The 12,125-nt window shown below is 33.8% G+C and overlaps 1 protein-coding gene across 3 annotated transcripts in view; it reads right to left on the bottom strand.

Annotated features, from left to right (window-relative positions):
• CREB1 (cAMP responsive element binding protein 1) overlaps positions 1-12,125 on the bottom strand; it is a 63,663-nt gene that overhangs the window by 39,887 nt on the left and 11,651 nt on the right. For all 3 annotated transcript variants that reach the window (XR_010021505.1, XM_063077138.1, XM_063077151.1), the window contains exons 2-3: positions 6,394-6,515; positions 364-510 (exon numbers count right to left, since the gene is read on the bottom strand). Coding sequence is in view for 2 of the 3 variants with exons in the window: in XM_063077138.1 (XP_062933208.1) it covers positions 364-510; positions 6,394-6,507 (261 nt within the window). In the remaining variant the exon portion in view is untranslated. The remainder of the gene's footprint in view (positions 1-363; positions 511-6,393; positions 6,516-12,125) is intronic.

Below are 12,125 nucleotides of genomic sequence, written 5' to 3'. Positions count from 1 at the left end.
AATTACAAATTTAGAAAGTAATTATAAAGCTATTATTTTTAGATCTCAATTTTCCTTAACGGAGGTACATCAGCCCTATACAGTCTCTCCCAAACATTTCTACTTTATCCCATGTACTTAGCTATTTTCCCCAATCAATTCTTTTCTTCTGCAGCTTAAAAAAAATCATGTTCTTTTATGTCTTTTTTGTGTATATACGTTCCTATAAATGCAGTAACTATACAGATGTGGCATATTCCTTTACTGTCAAGTAAAATAAACTCTGAACTAGACGTGTCCTTATTTTCATAACTAAAGAAAGGAGAGAAATATGGCTATAAACAACAGTTAAGAAAATACATGCAGAACTTTTTATACACATACCTGAACTGTCTGGACTTGTGGAGACTGAATAACTGATGGCTGGGCGGCCTGAATAACTCCATGGACTTGAACTGTCTGCCCATTGGGTAGCTGTACTAAAGTTACGGTGGGAGCAGATGATGTTGCATGAGCTGCTGGCATAGATACCTACAGTGTTAAACATGGAAAAAAATTACCATCACAGATATCTCCTTGGGAGTTCTCACATTTAATATGAAAAAACTTTTTAGAAGCAAAAATATGAACTTTCTGCTAGATAAGTATTTCACTGATGTGAAAGAAAGTAATGATTACATTTAATATTTCATTTATTAAAAAATTACAAATGCTCCTCCACCCCAGAATTTTCAACTCTTTCTTCAAATGACAAAAAAACAAAAAGCTATTTTAATGTAATGCCAAAATATGTAACACGGACTCCCTCTGAATACTAAATACCACTTTACTTGTATGGTGCTTTATTTTCTCCCCTGCTTTCAAATCCAATTTCTCATTTTTCTCTTTGAAGAACCTGAAGACTGGGGTAATAAGGATTATCTCCATTTTAAAGACAGAAATGACAACTGCTCAAAAAGATTATGTAGTTTATCTGAGGTTAACAGATATTCTACCTTTGAAGAAACAAAAGTTTTCAGAGTATCACATGTTGAATAAGTCATGTTCTAACATCTAATTGCTTCTAAACTTGGGCAAAACTGACCTAGTTAGTCTAGAACAAATATATACCTTACAACATGCAGTTTAATTTTCTCTTTTAAAACAATTACAAGTATGCCTCTTCATTAATAAGAAAGTATTACCAGGTATTATAAATTGAAAATTTCTATTCCTCCCCTTCTCAAAATCACTAAACACTTAATGTTTTAAGAATTTGTTTTTGTCTTGAATGAACAAAGGGGCAGAACTGAAAGAATGTTAAGAGAAACGAATTTTTCCGTAAGGCACAAAGAAGGCAATTTTAATGAGTCAACATTCAGATTAAAAGGGCCCTTAAGTCATACATGTCTATCAGATGGTATGAATGTACTGCTGAATACATTCAGGGGTACGAATTTTATTTGCTCATTTGGTATAAACAGTTATTGGAGACCTATGTGCCAGGAACAATGTTAGAACTGAATCTATAAAAATGAGAAAGATATGGGTCTGACCTCAAGGAAATTATTGGTGTGTGTGTGTGAAGGAATGGGGAAAAGAGGCACCAAGTAAATACAATTCAGTGGAGTAATGAGGTCTGTAGAAAAAAGGACACACTGAGGAGAGCTACCCAACTCAACCTAAGAGCAGGGAGGCTACCAGGGAAGAATGTGGATTTGAAACATGAATACAAGTTAGATATGTTGTTATTATGATTTGCAGGGGAAAGGAACAGAATTTCAGGCAGAGATGGTAGTATTGGCAAAAGCAAAGAGAAACAGCATAGTCTATACATGGCAGAGAGGGATAACCAGCAGTTCAATACTACTGGAGCATATAAGTGTGTTACTATATGATGTAGGAAGTAGGGAGAGAGAATATAACAGAGGTAGTCTGGGACTAAATGACCTGGTCATTAAAAACCTTGTATATGTCACATTTAAGAACTTGCATTTTATCCTCAAGGTACTGGGGAAGCCACTGAATAACATGGTGAGGTTTCTATTTTAAATAGATCCTATTAGTGGTAGTGTGAAGGATATATATTTCAGGGGGGAAAAAACCTGAAGGTGGAGAGGCCAACTGAGAAAGCCTATGCAGTAAAAGTGAGATGATGAAGGCCAGAAATATGGCAGTAGTAGTAGTAGGAATGGGAAGGAGAGAAGCAATTTTATGAAAATTTGGAGGCAGACCATGAAGAGCTTCATGAATGATTGGTTGGAGGAGATAAGAGAAAAATCAAAGATGATTTTTTCATGAGAGAGAATTGGCAGACTAGATTGTCATCAACTGAAACAGAGAATGCAAGAAGGACAAGCTTTTGGGTGGTTGGGGTCATGGTGGAATATGATAGAATTGATCTGACAGCTGAATTTACAGAGATATTTAGCAGGCAGTTATATATTTGGCTAGGAATCTTGGGGGAAAAGATCACACTACCAAAGACAGAGTATTTGGCACCTAGATTAAAACCATGAGCTTCCATCTTTGTAGTCCTTAGGAAGTCCTTCCTTATTTATCTGTTTGGCCACTGTAAGTCTTGCTTTGTTTTACCTGGTTCTCAAAATGTGGTTCATGCACTGGAGTCTACCTGCATTGGAGTCACACAGGATGCCCTGTTTAGAAAGTCAGACTCTAAGAAGGACCCAACGATACTTACCTTTAGACTGAATTTTGAGAACCACAACTTTAACGTTATTCAAAGTATCTCATCTCACTTCCATATAAAAGCACTTCTGATATTTGAAGCAATTATTATGTCCTCATCCTTTAGTCTTCCCTAGGCTAAATGTAACAAGCTAACTCAATGAATAATCCCTTTTCTACCCTGATCATTCTACATAATGGCTCCTTCTCATGTTAAGTTTATAAAATACAGATACACAAAAATAAAATAAAAATCCTTATTCTGACCACCCAGAACTAATCACTTAATATTTTTCAGTAGATCTAAATGTTTTTTAAGGCACATATGTACACTCTACTTTTATAACACGCTATCATGGAACCTATTTTATCTTTAAAATCCATTATAAATGTTTTCCCACACCATTAATTCTTCAGTGGTTTTACTGACTGCATAATAGGAAAAATTACATAATATAATAAATTCCTTGTATTGGACATTTAGGATTTCATTTGCCTATTACAAGAAAGTTACAACAATTATCCTTTTATCTAACTTTTTACTTAAACCTATAAAAATTTGCATTCTCATAGACAAAACCAACAGTTTTTTCTTCCACTTTAAAAAATTTCTGTAAATTCCAAAAGTAAAATAAGATATCTCATTATTGTTTTAAATAAACTTTCTTCCTTTACTACTTAGGCTGAATTTGTTTTTCCCTGTTCACTGACCAAATCATAATCATCTTGGATTTGCTTGATAATTTTATTACATTTTCCTAGTATTTAAAAATGACATTAAAAAGTAACAGAAATCAGAATTATGAGAGAAAATTATGTCAAAAATATATAATGTATGTATTAAGGAACTTGGATGAGCAAGTGAAAAAAACTCCGTAACTGGGAATAAAAAGAACTAAAAATATATAAATGGGAGTAGATACTAGCTTTCCTAAATCTGAAATCTGATCATGTCACTCCAATTAAGTCTTTAATACCATTGAGTTGCCTGATAAAGATAAAAAATTGAACATATGTATATAATTTTGATCCCTCTTGAGTCCTCAATTAAACTGCACAAAATTGATTTTGTTTTAAGGCATATCGCACAAGTGTAGGAGAATGGAAAAGGAGATAACAGCAATAGAGTTTTGGAGGCTGGAAAGCAGGTAGACAATGGTAATGAACTGGATAGACCTCAGAAGGCCAACTCATTAGCTTGAGGCAGGGAAAGCCTCATTTGCACCACAAAATCCTCAAGAGGCTCAGGATCTATGGCACCCTAGAAAGTGGAGTGAAAAGAGAAGCTGAAAATAAGGAAGGCTGGTCGATGGCTCTTTGAGAAGCAATTGGATCTCCTCCTCAACTCCCTGTGGAAAAATCTATCCCACCCTGACAAAAAAATGGAGATTTATTTTCTGGATAAGGGGTATCTTGACTACCTAATAGCAGGCATTGCTGAAGGTGGGTCGTACCAACCCTCTTCTCTCACTTGGCCCCCAGGCCTTTACTCTATAAGCAGGGGACTAGTGAAGGCTTCCCTAGGGAACCTGACCAATGCTAAGAGGAAAGACCTAAAAGATACTTACATTGGGATCATGACAATCACCCTACAGTGAAGCTCACAGATCATAGCTCTTAGGACCCAAACACATACACGGAATTTCCAATGCAGCTTTTTGGTCTCCTACTTTTAAACCTAAGCAGACAACCACAAATTACCAAACATTTGAAGAAAGTTTCTAATATGAAAGATAGAGACCAAAACAAATGCACGTGTGCATGTGTGTGTGTGTGTACACGGGGAGGGGGAGCTATATGGAGAAAAATCTCTGTGGGGAGAAGAAAACTAAAAACAAAACAAAAAATTCTAATTAACATTCTCATAGATAAGAGAAAACACTGCCTTTGTGAAACACAAACAGGATGCTATTAAAACACAAAAGGACTACTCAGAGAACAAAAGCAACTCTTGGAAACAGAATAGTAGAAATAAAAAATTCAACAGATGCGTTGGTTGGAATGTGTTGAGGAAATCTCCAGAAAGCAGAGCAAAAAGGTGGAAAACAGGAAAGATCAGGAAATTAGAGAAACAGTCCAAGAGGTATAACATCTCCCAAGGATCCTAGCGAAAAATGAAAGGAGAGAGGAAAAAAGAAATCATCAATCCAATAATTTAAATTACCTGGAATTGAAGATATGAGTTTCCACTACACAAGGACCCACTGAATACATAGCACAGATAAAAACTGATCCAAACTAATGCCCATGACTCTGAAATTCTGGAGCACTGTGATCAAAGGTAAGATTTTATAAGATACTAGAGATACAAAACAAGAAATAAGTTTAGTCTTTTCAAATAACAACACTAGAAGTTGACTGGATTAATGCTTTCAAAATTCCAAAAAAATGATTTCTTTACGAAGAATTCTTTACCCAGTCAAACCTCCTTTCTCAAGAAACTATTAGAAAACATGCTATACTATATCAAGAACACAAACCCCACAAGAAAAAGACTAGGGTGAAAGCAATTCCCAGAATGACACTACACAGCAGACTTAGAGGACAACCAGACCTGACAGAATAGTGTGACCCAAGAGACAGACATGTTGAGGACTGTCATCACCAAGATGCCTTCTGACATTGCATCTTTTTTTTTTTTTTACCAGAGGGCAAAATGCCTAAATAAGCCCAGGTTCTTAGCTGTGCTTGCTTGCCTTGACCCTGTCTGTACTGGTTAAATCCTGGTTCTCTCCCCTTCATTCCTGTAGCCTTCCTCATCTGAGTACATTCACTTCATCTCCAAGTGTATTCAGCTTTGTCTGACTCCTGAGAGTTGAAGGCAGACCCTGGTGATCTTAGGAGAAAACACAGCAGCCCATACCTGACTATATTCCTGCTGGAGATCCAGTATCTGGCCCATACTTTAGCTCAGCCAGATATCCCAACTATGGTGAGCCCTCTATTTTCCAAAATTCATTTTTGTTCAATGACTCCTCTAGGAACTTTTAAACTACCGGGGAAACTGAGGCTAAACATACTAGAGTTTGTGCTAGGATTTTTCCTGGAAGTCTTTATCTGAAAAAGGCAGTATCAAACTCTTACCTAGCAGGTTTATATTTGCTATTTGGTTTTTATATTAACTACTTTCTCACTCATATCTATGTAAATAGTTGTTAATAAAATATTTGAGAAAAAATACATGAGAAGAAAAAAATAAGGATGAGAGAGTATACCCTTAAAGATAGGATGTTTAAGACAAAGACAGAAAGAATCAGGAATTATATTTAAAATATATAGGAAACAAAAACTACTACCATACTTAAAATTTACTTGTGAGTCAATTTATTTGCTTATCTTATTTTTTAGTTTAAACATATATAACTAACCTTAGGCTTTCATATTATCTGCATCCCTATCCCAAAAATAAATCTGTGTGATACGAAAAAAAGCAGTTGTCATAGCCAAGGTTTTCTTCTCTTGTTTGAGATAGCCCATTAATTTACCCATCAGTTAAAAATATAATTATTTCTGGATCATGTCACTACAAATACTGTATTAGTGTTTAACAATACATTTTACTGTTACGTTACTGAATTAATACTATACCATAATTTCTAAACATATGCTAATACTAAGTAAATAGGAATTTTGATATTCTAAGAACATCTCTGCTCATTCTCTGTATATCTGTGTAATAAAAATTAAATTCTCTTGGAAACATATTCCTCTTGGAAAAGACATGGAATCTCTCCATGTATTTTATACCTGGGCTAATGTGGCAATCTGTGGCTGGGCTTGAACTGTCATTTGTTGGTTTTCAGCTTCTGTTACAGCTGCATCTCCACTCTGCTGGTTCTCTGCTCCAGATTCCATGGTCATTTAGTTACCTACAATAATATGGAAGAGTGTTACAAGCACTAAAGTGCTTTGTGCTTTCGTGACTTTAAAGGCAACTTTATAAATATAATGAAGCTGAATTATTGTAAACCTTACCCAAATTTGCTGTAAAAAGTTCTAGTCCCTTCAAAAAAGAAAAAAAATCCTTTCTTTTCCCTTGGCTATTTCTTCCCAATGGAATATTATCCCATCTAGAAATGAGAAGGGATTCCTCTCTTCCACGAATCTACCCTACTAAGAAGGACAGGAGTGGCAGCAAAATTATAAGTTTTCCAAACTGTACCAATTGGGTACAGAGGGAGGGTAGAGAACAAAAGTGAGCTGATGAGTCTATCAGATACAGTTTTATAGTACCTCCTGTAAGACTATTTCCTTCTATAAGGAGGAAAAAGCTGAGAAATGGTGAGCTACCTCCACAGACTACTGGTGGGAGTACAAAATCAGCCCAAGTTTCAAGAGCTCAAGTTGTGGGATATCAGGGTACAAAGTGGAATGATCACAGAGCCATAGTGGAGGCCCCAAAGATGAAAAAGTTATGGTGTTCTGACTCCTCATCCCCTGTATAATGTGCAACACTACACCACACACACATACATACACCTTTAAACATTTTTAATTGTAAAACTCTGGGTAAGTTTATCAAGACAGACCTTTGTTATTTTCTCAACTCTACTTTGCTAAGAACTTAGTATATTTGTTGAGTAATCTGGCACCGGAGGGCAGCAAAAGTAAGTGATGAGCAATTCCTAGTAGCAATAGCTACATGGAGGTTAGAGAAATTTTTGCTAACTAGGGAAGCAATCCTGTCTAAACAATTCAGGTAAAAAGGGAATGTTTCTAGTGTCCCACTATTATCATTCAATGCCTAGGATGTGTCCTGTCAAAATGAATTTATTAATAGTGAGGGACTATCTATAGTGATTCCATGAATAATACAAAAACCCCAATGCCTTTCTAGATTATGTTACATTTATTTCATAAATCTAAAATTGATAATCTAAATGGTCACTGATCATTACATGATAATTACACACCATCAAAATGTATTACATCAACAATGTATTCACATCTTGCTATCATTCACAGGGTTCTATAAAAAGAAAGTGTTTTACAAGAGACAGTTAAAAATGGAAGTGAAAATGAATATAAATAGTTTAGAAACACCAGAGTCCACAAAACACAGATGACAAAGGAAAAGATCAACAGACTTGACTACATTATTACTAAAAACACTCATATAGTCACCAAGACAAGTGCATTGGGAGAAAATATCTGCCACAGATAATCAACACAGTAACATCCAAAATACAAAACAACTACCAGTCAATAAGAAAGTCTTATTATTGACTAGTTCACAAAAATATAGTTAAAGGTAACCACCGCAGAATTTTTTTTTTTTTTTGGTTGTTGACCTTGGTGTTACAAGGCTGAACTCTAACCTACTAAGCTAACTGGCCAGCTCAAGAATTTTTTTATAATAGCAAAAACCTGGAAACAAATATCCATCATTAGGAAGATCACTTAAAAAATTACAGCAATGAAAAGAATGAAGTCCATCTATAATGTAATGACACATTATAAAATAGAATCCCATTTATGTTAAAAAAATAAATGTTTACTTAAAACAAATTGTATAACTGTATGAAGTTAACACTAAACTGTAAGCAGCAGCTCTGAAGAGAGGAATAGGATTTGGTAGAATTGTACAGGATGATAACTTTCATCTTTTTACTCTTTACATACTTCAGTATTTTAGTATGATTGAGGTTTTTTTCCCTGTGAGCATGGATTCAGGTTTACTTGTACAATTTTAAAAAACTTTATTGTCAGTAGTCATGTATAACATTTTAAAACTATGAACCAAAACTATGCTCATTTACAAAAGTTTTTCAAATCCCAGATACTTTTTATATGGAATTACTGGGGTTTTTTGTTTAAATTGTCTAAATTGTTTATCCTATATTTCCAAACAGTAAAAAATAACAATTAAAAAAACCCATCAAATAACTTTGTTTATTATCACTTGTCATAATTCATTGAGTTGTATACAATAATCTGTATTCTTTTAGATTAAAATATTTTATTATTATTATTTTTTTTAGATTAAAATATTTTAAAAAGACATCAAACATAAGAGAAACAACAAAGAAAACAGTTTACGTATCCTAAAAGTTATCCATACTTCGGGTCTGGAAGAAAATGGCATGTGAAAGCAAAAAACCTATCTCAATAACAATAAAATGAATCCATTCAAGGACAGTACTGAGTCAAGCTAAATAAGAGTAGATCTCCACAAATTTTTCTCCATTTTCTCCCCTAAATCATTTTAACTAGAATGAAGATAAATACAAATTTATTTATCACATGTAGTTTCTCTCTACCATTTGATTAAAAGCAATCTAAGGCACAGATTGATCATAGTTATCTTATTTTTGTTTATGCTACAACATATTAAGACAACTTAATTTTTTTTTTTAACATTTCAGATATAGGGCATCATCACAACTTTTTGTTTCAGTAAATAAAATATTTATTACTATGTTATAAAAGAGGAACAAAGCCATTAGCTAATATACGTAATTATAGCTGCAAAGACATACTCAAAACAGGAATGCAATTTTCATTCTTCTTCCCTTCCCAACTGAATAATATTCTTTATTTTTAAAACAGAGTGTGGCATTTCCATTGATAGACCCCATCTAAACTGCCTGTGTTTTATTTTCATTTCATTCAGGCGGCCTACAACAGCCTTCTTAATTTTCATAACTCTTAGTTTGAGTAGATACCAACCACTTGGGCAACAGTACGAATACAGTCTTTCATCAGAAAAGACCTTTCTCAAAGTGCTGGTGAGAATTACTTAAGGAAGAACGATGGTATCAGATGAGAAACTCATTAACCCAACTAAAACATACACCCTTCTTTTGGTTTTCCCTAAAGGTATAGAAATAGTCTCCCAACTGGACTAAACTAGCATTTAAAGAGGATATAATTATTTTGGACTTTAAAAGCTTTTGTTCTTTTTGTTTATATCCTCAGATGTGGAAAGAAGAGATGGTAGAGTATCATGAATAGAATCTTCAATTTTTCTACTAACCCAGTATTGGTCTAGCCAGTGTCGTATCTAGACACAGGATTTGACATGAGAGCCAACACATGGGTTTCCAAAGTTGTCTGAAGAAAGGAGATTCCTAATTTACTAAACAAATGTAAGTTTTTTGTAGAAGAAAAAAAAAAAAAGACAATAATACTGTAAAATAAGAAAAATACCAGGTATATATGAACTCAGAATGTTGCATGAATATTGAGCCTGGAATATTAGAAACAGGCTGGATCTAAAAAATCACTTAAAATATAGTATCAGCTCAACAGTTTTATGATTCTTGCTCTTCCAATAATTCTAAATTTTAGAAGTTATTTGGGATTGATGTTTAAGATTTGGGGATTTTCATGATTTATCATTAAACATTAACACACCACCTATCCGTTGAAAACTATGAACTTATAACAAATTTCAAAATAGTGCCATGTGTAAAAGAAACAATTTTTAAAACTAATTCACAAAGTTACATACCGTTTTGCTATAATGGTCTTCAGAATTCTATCTCTTAATATGAAAAATAAAAAGCAAAGTGAATTTGTGGTCATCCCATTTTGAGAGAAACGAAGAATACTTCTAAGTAGTTGGGGAAGGCAGCTTAATTCTTGGTGAAAAACTGGATTTGTCACCAAGTGGCACTGTTACCAAGTGCTTGTAGAACAAATTAAAGGTTTTGTGTTTCAGCTTCCTCAACTGTAAAAACAAAAGGGATGGAATAAAAGATCTCTTCTAATTTAAAATTTTCTGATCCTAGGAACTGAGACCACAAAAAGACTTATACACACACATAACTATACAATTGGCAAAATAAAATAATATTTATGGTAAAGAAAGCATTTCCTTTTACTATACACTAATATATATAGTAAAGACAGATCAAATAAGAACAGGTCACCTAGCCTCTTGATCTTGGGCGAATACAGAGATACTACCATTCATTATATATATCAGAAAAATGCAATACAACTTGGGCAGTTACTACATTAGCAGTATTTTTTAAAAATGCTACAAGACCAGACAATAAAATGAAGATTCTCTCTTTCACATGGTGAACACTGTCTCATACACATTATGTTGCTCTGGTCATAATGTTATAGTTATTAAATAGTTCAATAGTTCCTTTTCTTAATTTTCAAAGAGGATAAAGTAGTTTTTCCTTTCCATCTCAGAAAGCTTCAAGAAAATTATTTGATTAGGTTTTCTAATAGTAAAGGGCTGTATCACTTTTGTACCCTTTGCACAGTAAAGATAATAGCAGATATTAAAAAGTTAAAATGCAGTTTGGGTACACATACCAGTAAAGTGTTAAATGAGTGCTTCCATAACATTTAAAAGAGAGTATGCTCTGTAATATTCAGGAGAGTGGTGGAATTCTAAAGAGATGTTAAGTATTGATAAATTTGGGGAAGAGTACTTTTCTGATAAGAAAAATGGTATGGGCAAAGGCTTGAACTACGTGCCTTCAGAGAAATAAGTGAGTTAGTGGCTAGTGTCAGACTTTGTTTAGAAAGCAAGGAAAAAAGACAGATGATGACACAAAATGATCACTCTGAAGCAAATGGAACTACTGGGGAAAAATGAAAGTGAGAATAATGTCTCTTAAAGTAAGTTAATAGGTTTAGAATTTTTATAATGCAATGTACTTTACTTCTACTCTAAATAGCAATATACCCTGTGGGAATGCAGCACAAATGAATAACCCACTTTTCTAAAACTAACAATAAAGTCTTAAATTTTATCAATTTACATTATATGTTATACTTGTACTACTATAGTGTCATACCTGAGCACTTATTATTTTATGCCAGATGGGGTGTCTACTGTTCAAGCTACTGGGGATAAGGCAATGAACAAAATAAAATTTTTAAAAACTCTGCCTTTATGGAGCTTATATTCTAGTGTGTGAGAGCAGGAGAGAAGTAAATACAAGTAAAATGTGTAACAAGGCATATGATGGAAATTGTATAGAAAAATAAGGCTGAGAAGGATACTGGAGGGATTTTCAGTATTACCAAGGCTGACCCACAGTAGCATTTAAATTCACCGATTCAGCTCCTATACTGACCAGGGACAAATTCTGGCAGTGCTACTTCCATAACTATCTGCCTATAGCAAGTTAACAAAAACCTTCAGCAAACTGCAAATGAAAGCTCATCAGAGAAAGTAAGCCCCTACCACTTTGGCTAATAATCACTAAGCAAAAAGAAAAAATGCTGTATATCTTCACCTTGTTCTCTTCCCTAAAATATTTTCACCTTTAAGGAGTGCCCCAGTCCTTATGATCCTCAACATTTCAAGTTCGAGTTTATGAAGAATAAACCCATTTTCCCCATAATTTAGCTAACTTTTTTTTAATTCCCTAAATCTATGACAAATTTAATCCTGTTTAGAACGAGGTAAGTATTGAGAGAAATGAACTGTGAATTTTGACTATGAAGAAGAAATAATTCATTCACAACTAACAGCATACTAACAACTAACTTTTAAAAAATGGAAATAA

This window comes from Cynocephalus volans, chromosome 1 (assembly GCF_027409185.1).
Source record: "Cynocephalus volans isolate mCynVol1 chromosome 1, mCynVol1.pri, whole genome shotgun sequence".
Taxonomy (NCBI): domain Eukaryota; kingdom Metazoa; phylum Chordata; class Mammalia; order Dermoptera; family Cynocephalidae; genus Cynocephalus; species Cynocephalus volans.
The sequence above is the reverse complement of the archived record's forward strand: the minus strand, read 5'-3'. Positions and strand labels throughout refer to the sequence as shown.